This window comes from Gymnoscopelus microlampas (genome assembly GCF_963454915.1).
Source record: "Gymnoscopelus microlampas genome assembly, contig: SCAFFOLD_107, whole genome shotgun sequence".
Classification (NCBI taxonomy): domain Eukaryota; kingdom Metazoa; phylum Chordata; class Actinopteri; order Myctophiformes; family Myctophidae; genus Gymnoscopelus; species Gymnoscopelus microlampas.
The window spans coordinates 75,878-95,000 of record NW_028155819.1 but is presented as its reverse complement, the minus strand read 5'-3'; the positions used below and the strand labels follow the sequence as shown (position 1 = coordinate 95,000).

Genomic DNA, 19,123 nt, shown 5'->3' with positions numbered 1-19,123 from the left:
CAGCCTCACACAACAGTAGCATATCTAAAAGCTTGTAGATCTGCTACTTTTTTTTTGCTATTTTTGAAATGGCAAAACAAATATTTCAAAAATGTTTTTATTGAAATTCATTGAATTTTAAATTCAATACAATTTATTGAATTTTGAAATTGATTTTTTTTGATTTTTTGATTTTGAAATATTGAAATTTTATTACAAAAAAAATCTTCCAAATTTTATTTCAATTTTTTTATTTTATTTTTAAATAGCAAAAGAAAATTGTTTTTGCTATTTTTGAAATTTGAATCCTGAAAAGGTTTGGAGTGTCTGAGGTTTCCTCCCGAAAGTGTGTACAGGGGGCGTGGCATGGGGGCGTGGTATAGAGGCGTGGCATGGGGGCGTGGTGTAGAGGCGTGGTATAGAGGCATGGCATGGGGGGGCGTGGTCTATCTTAGTGGTTCTCAAACGTTTTCATGTCAAGGACCCCCCAAATAAATATGTATGTGGCTGTGGACCCCCACCCCGCCCCCCCCCCCCCCCCCCATCTGAAAACATGTTGTGTCAGGGACCCCCCGCCCCGTACCAGATATGTGTTGAAAATAGCAGATCTACAAATAGCGGATGTTCTAATAGGTTTAAAGTGGTTACACTGAATGTGATGTTATACTGTACAGTAATATTAACTCATTTATTTTACAGCGGGACCCCCTGGGACCCCCCTCAGGGACCCCCTGGGACCCCCCTCAGGGACCCCGTGGGGGGGGGGGGTGACCCCACTTTGTAGAACCACCCGGGGGGGCGGGGCCTCGGGCCATGATGATCACATGACCGTAACAAACTCCCAGCATGCTCTGTTCGCTTGGCCCCCGGTGCTTGCTGGGTAACGCAGTTCTTTCAGTTCATTGGTCCACACACACACACACACACACAGACAGAGTGTATAGCCTGTGTTTCCTTATATGGACAGGAGGGAGGGGGCGGTACGACCCCCCCGGGTTCGGTCGGTCGCCGTGGTTACCGGGCCGTCACCATCCACAGGCCCAGAGCCACGTTGGCGGCCAGCAGGGCGGAGCCCCCCAGCAGCAGGAAGAAGCCAATCATCTCGCGGCGCTGCCGGTCGGTCACCACGGCGACCAGCGTGGCCTCCAGCAGAGCGGACAGCATCCACTGACCGTCCAGAGCGAAGCACGGCACAGAGTTCACCACGGCCAGAGCCCCGCTAAGAGACACTATGTATCTGATCAGGAGGTTAAGGACCATAAACACTGTATCACACACACACACACACACACATATATATATACATATATATTCTAGAGGTCCGGGCGCCCGTAGCCGCGCACGGGGCCCAGCGTGGGCGTGTGTATATTGGGGTACCAAAATCGTCAGATTAAAATTTCCAAAAGTAAAAAAAAATAAAATAAAAATTATAAAAAATTATATATATTTTTTCCTGGGGGTCCGCGGACCCCCTGGGAGTGTCGGGACCCGCGGGGCCCCCGTGTAACATGGCGGACCCCTTCGGCGGTGTTTATTTTTTTTCATGAAGGTGGTTGCTTGTTTCTGGCGCTTGTTTTTGAAAACCTGGCATCCCGACTGGCATCCCACAATGGCGGCCGCCTCGTGTTGTTTTGCCTCGGTGGTGCGCACGGTAAACGGTACGAAACTGTCTCCCCTTCCGTTTTGTCCGTAATGTGGTGAGTGGAATTAATTATGTTGCGACGTGGAAAATGTGTCGTGAGCAAATGTGACGTAGCCTACGCCAGCCGTAAATTCAGCGCGCACATTGTCGCTACTGTGTTGGCGAGATGTGTAGTCGATTACAGAGCTGTGGCTATAGCGCAGGGGTGATGCAACTTTGATGATGGAGAGGGCCACTATATTTCCACACTCACTCCAGAGGGCCACATTGCATATTGCCATTCTATGTCACACAAAAGTAGCAAAAACAGCAGATCTACAAGCTCAAAACGCGTCACGCTGCGACGCGTTTTCAGCTTGCAGATCTGCTGTTTTTGCTACTTTCGAATTGGAATCCTGAAAAATAACATTTTTATTTTATGTCAAATGCATTTAGTTATACTTATGTTAACTTTATGAACTTAAATACAATTACATTGGACATAAAAAAGTCATTAAGCTACTAATATAGACTGAAGTCATTAAAGCAGGTCATGTTTGCATGTTTAGAATCATAACAGCTGAAATCAATAATATATCAGTATTCCCATATTAACCTGCGGGCCGCATTAAGTGAAGGTGGGGGCCGCATGTGGCCCCCGGGCCGCCAGTTGCGTCATCGGCGCGCGGAAGTCAGTCCTGGATTATATAGATAGATATACACACACACACACACAGAGTTCACCATGGCTAGAGCCCCGCTAAGAGACACTATGTATCTGATCAGGAGGTTAAGGATATATACACACATATACACATATATACACACATATATACATATATATACACATATATACACACATATATACACACATATATACACATATATACCCCCTCAAAGAATCCCCCAAAAATATATCTTTAAAAAAAGGTCAAAAGGTCACGGACCGCGGTCCTCCTTTTGAGTACCCTGCCACACACACACACACACACACACACACACACACACACACACACACACACACACACACACACACACACACACACACACACACACACACACACACACACACACACACACACACACACACACACACACACACACACACACTTGACATACGGTTCATGCATTCCCAAACCATAACCTTTTATACGACACACTTACCCTTTATACTTGACCCTGACCTTAGCCTAACCTTAATCCTAACCCCACCTTAAACAGACAGACAGACAGACAGACAGACAGACAGACAGACAGACAGACAGACAGGCAGGCAGACAGACAGACAGACAGACAGACAGACAGACAGACAGACAGACACACAGAAATATTTGAGTTAAAAATGTTCGCTTTAAAAATATATATATATTCAAAGATTTTCACACATTTTCCCGATTTTTCAAAAATAGCAGATCTACAAGCTCATAGCGCGGCACTCGGTGCCGCGCTATGAGCTTGTAGATCTGCTATTTTTGAATAGCCCAAAGCCCTAAAATAATGCTTTTTAGCTCAAATCTAAAAATGACACAGTTCCAGGTCTTAATGGGTTAAATAAGACTTTGTGCTTGTATGAGCGATCCAGTTTAGAGGACCTTGTATTGTCAAATCAAATCAAACTGTATTTATATGGCACATTTAAAAACGCCGACCAAAGTGCTGTACAGGTCAACAAAACAAGAACAACAAGTACACAATGCAGTCAAAGTACAATTAAATCATGAACAATTACAACGCATCAAAGTTAAGGCTTAATTTTGGTTAAAGGCCAGGTCACAAAAGAGCAAGTCTTGAGTAGGGACTTAAAAAAACCCGCAATGGACTGGGCGGATCTAATGAAAAAGGGGTGGATCGCTCCAGAGCAGGCTGGGGGGCCAGCCACGGCGAAAGCACGGGTCACCCCCTGGTTCTCAGTTTGGCGGTTACTGTGGGAGTCATTAAAGAGAGGCGAGTTGACCTTAGGGCTATGGGTTAGGGTTGTGGTGTTCAACAAGCTCCGTTAAATCAGTGGTGGAAAAAGTACTCAAATGTTTAAAAGTATCAATACTGCATTATAAATATACAGGCCAGGGGACAGATGTTTATAACAGATGTTTATAAAGGACAGATGTTTATAAAGGACAGATGTTTATAACAGATGTTTATAAAGGACAGATGTTTATAAAGGACAGATGTTTATAACAGATGTTTATAAAGGACAGATGTTTCAGAGAGGATACTTGCAGAAGGTTTCCAGGAACACCGGCAGCTCTAGGTTGAGGAATCCTAACCGAGGAATGAAGTTGGTCAGGCTCACTGAGAAGAGAACACACACACGCACACGCACACACACACACACACACACACACACACACACACACACACACACACACACACACACACACACACAGTAAGTACTACTGTTAGGGTTATAGCCATTCATGAATTCACATGATAAAATGAGACTTAATCCATTAAGACCTGGAACTGTGTCATTTTTAGATTTGAGCTAAAAAGCATTATTTTACACTTTGGGCTATTCAAAAATAGCAGATCTACAAGCTCATAGCGCGGCACCGAGTGCCGCGCTATGAGCTTGTAGATCTGCTATTTTTGAAAAATCGTGAAAATGTGTGAAAATCTTTCAATATATATGTTTTTAAAGCGAACATTTTTAACTCAAATCTTTGCTTCTGGGGGGGTCCCTGGAACAACATATTTTGATGGGGGTCCGCGGTCAAATACATATCATTCTGGGGGTCCTTGACATGAAAAAGATTGAGCAACCACTGATATAGAAACAAACGTTTTTCAGAAAACTTGAGATTTAGGAGACATGTAGAATCGGTTTCAGGTCTCAATGGGTTAATGTGTTCATTGTAACACAGGAGGAGATCACGTGATGTTGTTCCTGTTCGTTAGTTTTAGTGAAAACTAAACAGCCTGCATGTATCGTCGTCGTCATCGGGATCCCTAAGCAAGAGCCTCCAAAAGGCTCCAGTACATTCAAAACAGCGCAGCTAGGATCCTGATGATGAGGGTGCGAAAATACGACCATATCTCACCCATCCTCCGTTCCCTTCACTGGCTCCCCATTGCGGCCACAGGACCGAATACAAGATCTCCCTCCCTCCTCACACACCAGTGCATTTACGGAAATGCCCCCCCCCCATTCCATCGCGATAAAAGGAGGACACTGTTTCAACTGATTCCACCGTGCGAGAAGAGACACTGTGACCTTACGGACTCGGTCATAAATACTGATAACACCCCCCTGCACTCACGCTGCCTCTGACCATGTACCCACTTCCCCCACTCCCTGCAAGGCTTGAAACATGTCTGTCTCATGAGTTGTTTTTGCAAATTTTTATCCTGTTATGACTTGTAATCTGTAGGCCATGACTGTGAATAACATTTGATTTTTTTGAACTCCCCCACGTGTTTCTTTCCCTCTCCCATCCCTCTGCTCCACCCCCCCCTTTTTCTCCTTCCCACCTCCACCCCCACTAATAGCGCCACACACGGCTGTTGCCGTAGGCTGCTGCAGTGTTGTGTGGAGGGTTGCCTTCTCCACCCCCCCCCTTATCCGGGCGCTGCGCACGCGCGACCAGCAGTTTCTACAAGCTCATAGTGCTATTTTTGAAATATCGTTATTTTTTTGCAAATATTGAGATTCAAAAGCGAACATTTGTAACTCAAATATTTGCTTCTGGGGGATTTAACAGTTTTTTGAAAAAACTTATGTCGCCATAATATCAGTGGTTCTTTTTTCCATGTCAAGGACCCCCAAAATGACATGTATTTAGCCACGGACCCCCATCTAAAAATATATGTTTCAGGGACCCCCGGAAGCAAAGATTCGAGTTAAAATTTTTCGCTTTAAAACAATATATATATATTAAAAGATTTGCACACATTTTCATGATTTTTCAAAAAATAGCAGATCTACAAGCTCGTATGAGCTTGTAGATCTGCTATTTTTGAATAGTCAAAGTGTAAAATAATGCTTTTTAGCTCAAATAAAAAAGTGACACAGATGCTTCTTCAGGGCTTAAAGGGTTAACAAAGCTTTTAAGTAAATTCTCTGGTTTTTGTCTTCCCTGTTTTGCCTAGTTTTATTTTGACCCATTTTAGTTTCGCCAAGCTGGGTCCCCTGTAACTGTTTTGTTGCCTATATGTTGTTTTGTAGCACTTTGAGATTCTCAAGAATGTAAAGTGCGTTATAAATAAAATGCATTATTATTATTATTACCGGTATCGTAGATTAAAGGCCTTTGCAGACAAGGTGCGATTTTCCGCACGGATAAAAAACTGAAAATATCATTTTTTTAAATGAACACATGGTTCTCAATGACCTCATCATGCACACACCACCCCGTGCGGCGATGTGATGCTTTTGTTTTTTTTCAATCGAACCCAGTTCGATTTGTGCGTCTTTTCGCACGCGCTAAAAACTGACTGGCTAATCGCACCCTGTGTGCAAAGGCCTTAAAGGAGGATTTTGGACTAAAGTTTTATTACCTTTTCTATGATGTTATGATATCTTAGGATGAATGGTACAGTAGAAAAAAATCATAACTCCACCCCTGGTCCGCCAGAGCTTAAAAGCCCTCTAAGCTGCCTCATTCATTACATGACATTACAGTCATTTAGCAGACGCTTTTATCCAAAGAAAGCGACTTACAATAAGTGCATTCAACATAGGTAGGGAACAAAAACCACTAATCACCAGAAGTCTTAAGTGCATTTCCTGCAAAAACAAGCAACCAAGAGTATACCTAGCGCTAAGGTAAAAGTGCAATATATCAGCTACCTACTTTCTTAAACAGATGACAAAATAGCAAAATCAAATGAGCACGAGCTAATAAAAAAAGTGTATCGACTAAACAAGATCCAATACAACAGTACAAGAGTTCGTACAACTAGTTAACAACAAGTAAGCCAGCCACTAGAATGGGGAATCTCACTTACAGTTGAAGCGGATAGGCCTTAGGTTAGATCACATATTTGAATAGCTTTTTTTTTTTTTTTTTTTTGAGATCTGATGTTCATAGTGACAGAACACTGTCCAAAAAAAAAAAACAGAAGTCTCAGAAGGCAGAAGGCTCGAGATTGAAATCTCGTCTAGCGAGACTTCTGTTTTTTTTTTTTTTGGACAGTGTTCTGTCACTATGAACGTCAGATCTCTCACAAAAAAAGAAAAAAAAAAAAAAGCTATTCAAATATGTGATCTAACCTAAGGCCTATCCGCGCACGTTTTAAGCTGTGGCGGACCAGGGGTGGAGTTATGAAATGTTTCTACTGTACCATTCATCCTAAGATATCATAACGTCATAGGAAAGGTAATAAAACTTTAGTCCAAAATTCTCCTTTAAGAGTTGGACAATATCGGAAAAATCCATGAAACGATGGATAACTCAGTGGGTATCATACTTTTCTCATGTCAAGGAGCCCCAGAATGATGTGTATTTATTTGGGCTGTGGGCACTGAGGAAGAAGTTATATGGCTGCTTATATCTAACCTTTATATATCATACCATCCCTTATAATACTCCTACAATACATTAAGATATGTGTCAGCGTGTAAGAGCCTACATGTCTCCACTAGGCCTAATAATAGCTATTGTTTTGGTACAGCCTATCTTGTTATGGTTCAGTTTGTCCTTCAGGCACAGCTAACAGTATAACTATGATCTCTGCTCCTGTGCTCCAGGCAGAACTACCTACCTACTACTAACTTTTTCATGTCATGGACCCCCAAATTGACACTTATTAGCCCGCGGACCCCCATTTGAAAAGATATGCCAGGAACCCCCATAAGAGAAGTTTTTTTTTACGGCTCTAGCAGTGATTCTCAACCATTTCAATTTCAAGGACCCCCAGTTTGACAAGCATTAGAGGCTACGGACCCCCATTTAATGGCATTTATATCTCTGGGACCCCAATTCATATCGTCAAATCAATGTTAATTTAACTCTGAGAGTGTACAAATGGAACCAAATGGACCCGTTAGGGTCCATTTGGTTCCATTTGTACACTCTCAGAGTTACAGACCCATATGGGCCCATTTGGTTCCTGTCCATCATTTAGCTGGGGACCCCCTGGAACCCCCTCAAGTACCCCTGGGGGTCCCCGGACCCCACTTTGAGAACCAATGATCTAGAATTCCACGACAGCACCCGTCTCAAAAACATTTTGAGCCAGGGATCTTTCAAAAAATAGCAGATCTACAAGCTCATAGTGCGGCACTCGGTGCCGCGCTATGAGCTTGTAGAGCTATGAGCTAAAAAAGCATTATTTTACACTTTGGACTATTCAAAAATAGCAGATCTACAAGCTCGTAGCGCGGCACCGAGTGCCGCGCTACGAGCTTGTAGATCTGCTATTTTTTTTTTAAATCGTGAAAATGTGTGCAAATCTTTGAATATATACATTTTTAAAGCGAACATTTTTTAACTCAAATCTTGACATGAAAAAGATTGAGCAACCACTGATATAGAAACATGGGTTTTTTGAGAATACTGCTGAGATTTAGGAGACATGTAGAATCGGCTTGAGGTCTCAATGGGTTAATGGGTTAACACACGTTGCTTCTCGTTTTTGGTGACTATAAGGGACTTTTTGTTTATTCTGCTGTTTCCGCTTTTTTTTTATAAATAGCTGGAAAACGTCCATCAAGAGAAATGCCTAAAAATGGACAATCAGAATAAATGCTAAAGGGAGGACAGACAGACTGACTGACTGACTGACTGTTACACAATCATGTCTTTAGCTTCTTTCACCACACACTTTAAATATACACACAGTGTTCACACACAATATACACAACTCTAAATACACACAGTGTTTACACACAATACAATTAAACCTGTAATTAAACCTTCAGCAAAAACTGTCTAGGCCAGCGGTTCTCAAAGTGGGGTCCGGGGACCCCCAGGGGTACTTGAGGGGGTTCCAGGGGGTCCCCAGCTAAATGATGGATTAGGCACCAAATGGACCCTTATGGGTGTGTAACTCTGAGAGTGTACAAATGGAACCAAATGGACCCTAACGGGTCCATTTGGTTCCATTTGTACACTCTCATATTGATGCTGTTGTACACTCATACATCACACTCACACATATTGATGCTGTTGTACACTCCATATTGATGCTTTTACATTCATGTCCATAAATCAGTGCTACTGAACACCCTTTACACATCTGTGTGTTGGTAAAAAAAGACATATTGAACTAATGAAATGTTTTAGTTACTTTCCACCACTGCATACACACACACGCACACACACACACACACACACACACACACACACACACACACACACACACACACACACACACACACACACACACACACACACACACACACACACACACACACACACACACACACACACAAACAAACACACAAACAAACACTCTACCTGCGTACTGTAGGTGGGTGGGAGGGGCCTACCTGCGTACTGTAGGTGGGGGGGGTAGCCCACAAACAGCATGTGTGTGTTGGGGGGGTGTGTGACCCTGATGAAGCGGGTCTGGTTCTCCAGGGAGGGGGTCACACACACGCTGGCCCTCCCCTCAGAGGAGGAGGCGGGGCTTAGACAGTCCTCGTCGCTGTGACACGCCCGGGTCCCCCAGACCATCTTACGCACCGGCATACAGGCATACTGCAACACACAGATATACTCTATTACTCTATTACTTTATTACTCTATTACTTTATTTACTCTATTACTTTATTACTCTATTACTTTATTACATTGGCTGCCAAGAACGCAGATCTGCATTCTTTAAAAAAAATAAAAAAAAATAAAAAGTTTTTTTTTTTTTTTTTTTTTTTTTTGACCCAAAGACCAAGGAGATATGATTTTTCAAAGATTTATTCCAGGTCTTAACTCATCCACTGCCAGACTTATTGCTGGCCGCGTTTGCCCAGAGATTTTTCATTGAAAAAAAAAAAGTACTCAGGAGCTGAGATACAAAATGTTTAAGCTTTAAGTTAACAAGGAAGTAGATGGGAGTCTTTTCCTTCGAAAAATCATATCTCCTTGGTCTTTGGGTCAAAAAAAAAAAAAAACCTCTGTGGCAAGGTTGGTAAACGGGAATAATTACGTTTATTACGTCAGTGGCAGTGGATGAGTTAATGGGTTAACAGAGCCGGATACCCGGATGTCAAAACATAAATAGTAGGAAAATAGGGATTTCAGATATAGGACTGTGTTTCAATGCAGGAAAACACCCCAGCATCATTATATAGAGGCTGATAGAGGGGTTCCAAGGACGTTTCAAAACGTACTTTCTAAAGAAAAAATGATTCCTTGACTCTGAGAGAAGGAATGGACGACGGATGTGATGTCATCCCAAAAAAAATAAATCACTTTCGTCCACTCCTACGTTAACACATTGACCGCCAGAGGTTAATCTCATAATGTACTCACCAGTGCCAAGGTTTTATTGTTGTTTTTTTGTTTGTTTTTTCACGTCGCCATAGACCCTGTTAAAATCCTTTAGAATGTGCGATGCACTGTTTGTAAACATCGTGCAGATGTCCCTGTGTCTACTAGTGCAGACCACGTGTCCAACGGGGCATCCATGTTGTAGTTAGAACGGTTTATGTTAAACCGGATCGCACATAGTTCCGTTTCCGGTGGTGTTACACTGAAATTGGTCCGTGTAGAAAATCGAAAAGAAAAAAAAAATCGAAAAAAAGGAAAAAGCACCCGGACCGTAGCACTACGGTCTCGGCGCTTAACAGTTGGATTTAATGGACCGTAGGACTACGTTCTTGGCGGTTAATGTGTTAATGGCATGAGTCAATAATTTAAAATGATTAATGAAGGCAAACATAATCCCTTTCTTATGTATTTATCTTGCCTTCATTATTCATATTAAACTATTGACTCATTCCATGTCTGCATTGTTCCACTTAGCAGCTTCTAATAAGACTTATAAAAGAGGATGTTTTTCCTGTCAGGTGACATTAGATCTCATCAGCCTTGGAACACGCAAGTAAACCTTGTGTCTGAAACGTTGATCACATGATAAAGCACCCCCCCCCCATATCTGTGTCTCATCTGTGGAACAGAAGTGTGTGTGTGTGTGTGTGTGTGTGTGTGTGTGTGTGTGTGTGTGTGTGTGTACCTCTCTCTCCTTGCTCTTGCGGTCAACAGGGTCAGTGTAGGAGAAGCAGAGGTCAGTCAGGCTGTTGTTACTGCAGCAGTCCATGGTACCGTCCAACCGCTTGTAGGCTGAGACAGACAAACACACACACACACACACACACACACACACACACACACACACACACACACACACTTGAATGAATGTCATTTAAAAAAACTGTTTTTGCACTTTTTAACCCTAAAGCCAGCAAAATAGCAGATCTACAAGCTCACACCGATCAGCTGTTTCTCGGTGCAATACGCCAGCGTGCAAAACGTTCAGGTGTCTCCTTCTCTCTTCACTTCAGCGGCCCCCCCCCCCCCCCCCGACCTTCTCTGGAGACGTGGCCCACCCACCTGTCCACTTAACACGGCCGCCATTCAGCTAATAAAGATTCAAGATTAAATGTAACAACTACATTTGGTCTCTGTTGTTTCTTATTGTTGTTTTTGAGCCTATCAGAACATGGCCTTATCGTTTGTCTCTCAACCAACTGGCCTAGACACACAGAGGGCCTTTTAGTTCTAAAACTAACGCTAGTTGCTTGTTTCTCTACCTGGCAACACGAGTGGCCAGGTTCTGGGAGAGAAACAAGCAACCAGCGTTAGCTCGTTCTGCATTAGCATTAGCTCGTCGGGAACTTTCAGCGCCTCTTAGGGTCTCATGAGACTCCACAATGAGTACTAGGAGGAAAAAAAAAACAAGACTTTGCATTTGTTAAAATAGGCGAATTTCTGCTATTCACGCGCCTCCATTATGCCAACGGAGGGGGTCGTTAGACGGGACGAAGGGGACTCAATGACCCTTTCAATGTTGGCGAGTAATAAGCGACACATCAAAGATAACACTTAAAATGCCCGGATGTCTCCTTTAAGACCTGAGGCCAATTCTCAAAGGACCCCAAAAATGAATTTGGCTGCGGACCCCCACATCTGAAAAAGGTTTGTGCCAGACACCCCCAGTAGAGAAGATTTATGCAAAAAAAAAGAAAAGAAAAAAGGACTATCACGTTTCAAACACTTTCAAGATTTTTCAAAAATGTTCAAAAATAGCAGATGTAAAAGCTCACAAAGTGACACGCCCTGAGCTTGTAGATCTGCTATTTTTGAGAACCACTGTTCTAAATCCTAAGAGTTTTCTGAAAAACATATGTTGCTATAGATACGTACAGCATAGCTACAATCTAAAATGACACGAGTAGTTCACCCAATAGATCAGTGGTTTTCAACCAGTGGTCCGGGGACCACCAGTGGTCCTTGAGGGAGTACCAGGGGGTCCCCAGCTAAATTTGTTAACATGGCGTCACAATCATTTTAACCACTTAGCTTTGGCTATTCAAAAAATAGCAGATCTACAAGCTCATAGCGCGGCACCGAGTGCCGCGCTATGAGCTTGTAGATCTGCTATTTGTTTTTAAACCTTGAAAAAGTGTGCATATCTTTGAATATTTATATTTTTTTTAAAGTGAAAATTAACTGATATCTTTGCTTCTGGGGGGTCCCTGGCACAAAACATTTCAAATGGTGGTCCGCGGCCAAACGTCTAACAATTTAGGGGTCCTTGGCATGAAAAAGGATGAAAACCACTGCAATAGATGACTTATTGTCTATCAATTACTCAGGAATGAAACCAAAACACTAAAACATCTCCATGAATTCAAGTCTTCACGTTGTGTGTAATTGATATAAAATAAGTCATCTTTTGGGGTGAACTAGTCCTTTAACAAGTCTTCATGTTGTGTGTAATTGATATAAAATAAGTCATCTTTTGGGGTGAACTAGTCCTTTAACAAGTCTTCACGTTGTGTGTAATTGATATAAAATAAGTCATCTTTTGGGGTGAACTAGTCCTTTAACAAGTCTTCATGTTGTGTGTAATTGATATAAAATAAGTCGTCTTTTGGGGTGAACTAGTCCTTTAACAAGTCTTCATGTTGTGTGTAATTGATATAAAATAAGTCATCTTTTGGGGTGAACTAGTCCTTTAACAAGTCTTCATGTTGTGTGTAATTGATATAAAATAAGTCATCTTTTGGGGTGAACTAGTCCTTTAACAAGTCTTCATGTTGTGTGTAATTGATATAAAATAAGTCATCTTTTGGGGTGAACTAGTCCTTTAACAAGTCTTCACGTTGTGTGTAATTGATATAAAATAAGTCATCTTTTGGGGTGAACTAGTCCTTTAACAAGTCTTCATGTTGTGTGTAATTGATATAAAATAAGTCGTCTTTTGGGGTGAACTAGTCCTTTAACAAGTCTTCACGTTGTGTGTAATTGATATAAAATAAGTCGTCTTTTGGGGTGAACTAGTCCTTTAACAAGTCTTCATGTTGTGTGTAATTGATATAAAATAAGTCATCTTTTGGGGTGAACTAGTCCTTTAACAAGTCTTCATGTTGTGTGTAATTGATATAAAATAAGTCATCTTTTGGGGCGAACTGGTCCTTTAAACAAAAAAAGGAGAGACTCCGCCCACCTCTGCCGTGGGCCCAGCTGTGCTGCAGGCCGGTGACGGGGACACAGTAGCCGGTCTGAGGCCTGAGGGACAGGCGGGACAGACAGCCGGTCCAGTCCTCTACACCGCTGACGGGGCAGTCCTCCAGCGCCGTCACGATGTCCCCCACGGACATGCCCCTGGGCCCGTCCGCTGGAGACCCCTAGTGGCCAGAGAGAGGAACATGTGTCACTATGTGTCCCCTAGTAGAGACATGCCCCTGGGCCCGTCCGCTGGAGACCCCTAGTGGCCAGAGAGAGGAACATGTGTCACTATGTGTCCCCTAGTAGAGACATGCCCCTGGGCCCGTCCGCTGGAGACCCCTAGTGGCAGAGAGAGGTACATGTGTCCCCTACAACAGGGGTCTTCAACAGGGGGTCCGCCAAATCTATTTTTTTTTACCTTAACTCTTTGACTGCCAGAGTATTTTCATAAAGTACTGCCCAGTGCCAGCGATTTTCGTTTTTTCGTTATTTTGTGATTTAAATTCATTAAAAGTTAGTCTGCATAGAGTTTGTCTGCACACACCACAGACGGCCACCAGAGAGCAGCAGATCCACACGTTGATATACTCGCTCACTCCCCCTCCAAACGGGATCACATGACCATGGTCATATCCGGATGTAACGTCGTCTCAGATCTGCAATCGGCCGCAGAGAACGATGTGTTTACACGACGGAGACGACTGTTCGTCATCCAGACCAAAGAAAGTCTACTGTAGGAAAAAAAAAAAAAGATGGCAGCCAATGTGTTAATTATGCCGTGTGAAAAACCGCCCGTTTCCCTATTCTCGCCTAAAATGCCTAAAAAAGAAAAAAACGGAAACGGAATCTGCGTCATGAATCTGGATCCGGGTGAGTGTGAAAAAAAAAAAAAACAGTATCTGATGGTGGAAACTAAACAGAACGGCGCGATCACAGATTAAACAATGAAAACGCTATAAACGCGTCTAACGCGTCGATGGCGTGGGTGGATGAAGTAGTAATTGACGCGTTTTCGAGTCAATGGCGTTAAAAGAGTTAACCACTTGAACCCTAGCATCCCTTTTCTGAGGAGAACTTTAGCCAAAAAATAGCCGATCTACAAGCTCACAACGCCTCGCGCTGCGAGGCGTTGTGAGCTTGTAGATCGGCTATTTTTGGCAAAGAGGCTATAGGTGTAGAGGGAAAAAAAAGAGCAGACCAAGTATACAAAAAAAAGTTGAATCTGAAACACAATTTTATACAATATAGAGTAGGGGGGTCCCTGCTTCATCTCTCTCTCTCAGCTAGGGGGTCCTTGGCCTGAAAACGTTGAAGACCCCTGCCATACTAGACATGCCCATGGGTCCGTCTGCCGGAGACCCCCTAGTGGCAGAGAGAGGAACATGTGTCACTATGTAGTACCCTACGGCCTACGGACATGTCCGCTGGAGATGTATTTGGCTATTCAAAAACAGCAGATCTACAAGCTCATAGCGCCATGGGACCATGTATACACATTGCACCCAACACGTCCCACTGCTTTCTATAGAGACAACGGCCGGGGTTTCCCAAAGAGATGCTGCGTATAGGTAACCTGACGCTACCAGATCCAAACAGCTTGCTCCACACATTGTTTCACAGCTTATTTGGATCTGGGATCTCGGGAGCCAATTCGATGACGGGGCTGTTCCTTTTTTTCAAGATACTTGGTAGATGATTGGATGGGACCGTCTGTCTATCACCGTGTGGGCGTGCAAACACAACCAATCATATCGATGTGTCTACGTGACGTATGGTCGTCGCGACACCAGGAAGTCAACACCGTAGTTCAGTATTTCACCATAACAAGAACTCTCAAGAAGTTGCTAAAAAAAGTTATCATGGAGGTCGGAGATTTTTGCCGATTTTGTAACACGAATTTGCGCATAAAAGGTATTTTAACGGGTACAAGGAAGATATTTGATAAGCCTAAGCTTGCAAACGAAACAAGTATTAACGAACGCCTGATAGCGTTAGGTTTAACGCTGTTTAAAGACCCCTCCGTATCGTGTCGGATGTAGGTCATGTCTTCGCTTGCTTCAAAGAATGGAAGAAGATTTTTCCATTTTAAGGCGATGGGAAAAAGAGGACAAAGACAGAAGACCTCCAGAAACGGCTACCGCTACAGCAGAAACACCGACGTCACCTGAGGCATCCTGCCTGTGGTCACCAAACTCTCCTCTCAGCGTTAAAGCGTTTTACTCTTGAGTCTGAGTCAGTCAATAATATAGCCTTACAGTCTTTCAACATGTCCACGATACACTTTAGATAACGTATATCTCATTGTGCTATAAAGGTCTGTGCAATAACTGCTGCCAAGTAGTCAAAAATGTTGCAATAATTCACTGTTGCTGTTCATCAATGACTGGACCAAGTGCATCTTTATTTTTCTCATTACTTTCAAACACAGAAAATATGTATCTCAAATTTGCACTGTTTAACAAAGGGTACTTGAAAGCAGTGTTGGGATAGTTACTAAAACATAGTAATATGTTACTTATTACATATTACTTGTTTAAAAAGTAATGTAGTTACTTTACTTATTACTCCCTGCCAAAAGTACTTAGTTACTTATTACTTTAGTTACTTTTTTTTTCTCGCCCCCAGTAATTGCATCCTTTCTCCCCAAAAGTCTGACTTTGCATTTTCAACATTAGCAGTTGTTTTTTTTTTCTCTTTTCTGCAGCCTACATTGTAAAATCCTCATTGTACACTCATTTGAATTATATTAACACTAAGACTTTTACTGTGTATGAATTCATAACTTACAGACTAAATGAAAACCATTTGACGACTATGAATTGAATACTAAGGACCTCAATGGAAACAAGTATTTTAAATGTATTTAATGTATTTTGCCTAATGAAATATTCAAATTCAAACACCTGGGCTCAAACAGATAATGACTCATCATGAGACACAATCTTTGAACAACTTCTGTTGTTTATTAAAGCTCCAAACATAAACTAAACAAACATAAATAAATGATGCACTGCATAATTTGCAGCGGACAATAATGTTCTTCAAATCTTTTGTCCGGACAAAATCAAAATAATTGCCATATTTCCAAGTAGTAAATGAAACGCGCGGTTCCTCTGTGTCCTCCATGTTTGTTTACGTCTCGCAGTCTGTGTATGGGTCAATCCCATAGGGTGCATCCACACATGAGCGTATGCTGACGGCAAACGCTACGCTAGCCCCGTACACACCCATGTTAAGTTAGAAACCGGAAGTTCCGGTCCGGTTTTTCCTATAACATGGGTGTGTACGGGGCTAGCGTAGCGTAAGCGTAGCGTTTGCCGTCAGCATACGCTCATGTGTGGATGCACCCATAGAGTCAATCTACACATGTCCGTTCGCGTCCGTTCCGCGTCCGTTCCGTTCGCCGGAAGAGTGTGTGTGTGTGTATATATATATATACATGCCACAGTCAGTGACCTACGGCGCGTTTTCATCGGTTAACAAGTCGCTTATAATAAGCAGACATGGCAACACTGTTTGATCCGGTTTAAGGCCCGCCCTTCCGCAGCTGATAATTCACACAGACTAGTGCGCAACGTTTCCGTATCCGCTCTAGACCGGATCAGCAAGCAGCCTGCATAGGAACTCGATCCCAACCAGTCTTTATATCAATGGACCAAAAACAACACAGGATCAAATAAACACACTCAAACCCAGAGTACCACCGAGGCTTGTGAAAAAAAGTAATATATTACTTTTTGAAAAAAAGTAAAGGTAATATTATTACTCAAAACGTGAAAGTAATTAGTTACGTTACTAGTTACTGGGAAAAGGTAATAATATTACTTTAAGTTACATATTACTTTAGTTACTTCCCAACACTGCTTGAAAGGGATATGAGAGTGTACATATACCTATTGAATATAGGCTACGCATGTTTGTATTGTTTTTATAAACCTGTTATATATATTGTTGTGATTTTCCCCTACCTGAGTATGCGCAACTATAGCATTTAGTTGTTTTTTTTGTAAATAAATATTTTAATTTGCCTCACTTGTTCATGTTTACTTTCTAAAACAACATCATAACATGTTTGTACAGTATCAAAGTTGGATCCCATGTGTAAAATGGCAAACTGATCAATGCCTCTAGCCTAATGATTTGAAACAATCAATTTTAACATGGGGGGGGGAGAGCAGGGATTAGAGTCATCATGCATAGTGAAAAGGGTGACATACAGTACCAGGACAGATGTAAAACAATGATGTACTTATTTTGTGATAAAAGGTTATCAATATAAAAGTGATATATTTGCATACCTGGAAAAGAAACAACACCAGATTTTTTGCAGCGACAAACTTTTAATCACTTGCTTATGTTCAAATTACATACAAAACCATTTTAATCATGAGCATTCAGTCAACTAAATATTCCACAGCTTTAATTGACAACCAATGTGAGTCTTATAAGAGCCTTTAATGGCCAACTGCTTATTCGTCAGACGATTCTGAGCTGCTGTGCTGTGTTCCCATCTCAAAGTCCTCATCATCTTCATCAAAATACCCTGTGTAATCGATGTCTGGCTCAGTGAAGCTACCCTCTTGAGAAGAAGGCTCTACATCCTCAATGTCACCAAAGACTTCATTGATGATTAGCAGAATTTCTCTTGCATGTTTTTTTCTGAATACGGGAAGGTTTCTAAGAATGTAAGACAAGTCAAATATGTGTGTGCAGCGTTCTACTACTGCATCCATGAGCTCAGCACTGAAACCAGTACATGCTGACTTGCTAGTGTAGACATGTGCTGTGTCTTTTTCTAAACAACTCATATACTCCTCTAACATTTCCCGGATAAGAGATTTGTCCTCTTGTGTTACCACTCTACATTTCCCTTGCATGCCAGGGAAATTCAAGCCCATCCCAAGAGCTGTTGTTGCAACAACCACTCGGCAGCTCCCCTCTCCCTCTCCACTAAAGGAGGCCAAAACTCTGTCTTTGTACTTTGACAGTGTGTTGCTGTGGAAGATTCCTATAAGGTGGTTCTCAGCCTTCTGATCCTGGTCTCTGTTAACCCAAGCATCTTCTCCCAATTCTGCTTTAAGATAGGTGAACACTCTCCCAACTAACTTCAGTGTTCTGCAATATATTATGATGGGAGACATTGATAGACCCTTATCTTTGACCTCCTTTACTACCCAGTCCATACAGTTCAAGTTATCAGCAGGAACCCTGTTTGGGCTAACAGTCACGAGAGTTGCCTCCTCCATATTCAGCATCCTGGTCACACGGCCTCTGTTCTTGTTATCAGCAGATGCTGTCAACGCTAAAACAGGTAAACCTGAAAGACAATAAGTGCACATATATCAGCAAACAAGCATTAATGAAGAACTGTTGTAGGCTACACTTTCTATAGTGGTATAAAGGGGAAAGAATTAGGTTATTTATGTTATCGGGTAGCTTCAGGTAAAGACTGACATTTCCACATATCATACTGTATTTTCTTTACATGACAAATAACTACACTTGGACAGCTACACCCAGTCCCCTGGTTGAAAGAAAAAGAAATCCTACATTGAGTCTAGGTAGCAGCAATAGTAACGTGCATAGTTGCATTACAACAATACAGTTACAGTAAGATCTGTGTTTAACATTTGGTCTGTTTGTGTGTGTTAGCTTATTGTTTATAATATAATGTTTGACCTAAATAAAACATAAATGTTACAACACTTCGTCTTTGAACTACTGTAACCGTATTTAGAAACACGCTGCTCTGTTTTGTTTTACAGTTTAACATTACAGTGTATGTGTAGTGTAACAATTACACTATACAGCCATTTAACGGCGTTTAGCTTACCATTTGTATGCGACGTGAACTTCATCGACGACAATGCCCAGTAGGTTTTCACGATACACTTGTGAGGAAAGCATA

General features: G+C 42.1%; 1 protein-coding gene across 1 annotated transcript in view; it reads right to left on the bottom strand.

Moving 5' to 3' along the window:
* Positions 1–564: 564 nt before the first annotated feature.
* Positions 565–19,123, bottom strand: part of LOC311041230 (membrane-bound transcription factor site-2 protease-like) — an 80,235-nt gene continuing 61,676 nt past the window's right edge. The window contains exons 8-12 of the mRNA XM_084086135.1: positions 13,214–13,394; positions 10,718–10,824; positions 9,033–9,243; positions 3,817–3,892; positions 565–1,216 (exon numbers count right to left, since the gene is read on the bottom strand). Coding sequence (XP_083942261.1) covers positions 994–1,216; positions 3,817–3,892; positions 9,033–9,243; positions 10,718–10,824; positions 13,214–13,394 — 798 coding nt within the window. The 3' untranslated portion in view covers positions 565–993. The remainder of the gene's footprint in view (positions 1,217–3,816; positions 3,893–9,032; positions 9,244–10,717; positions 10,825–13,213; positions 13,395–19,123) is intronic.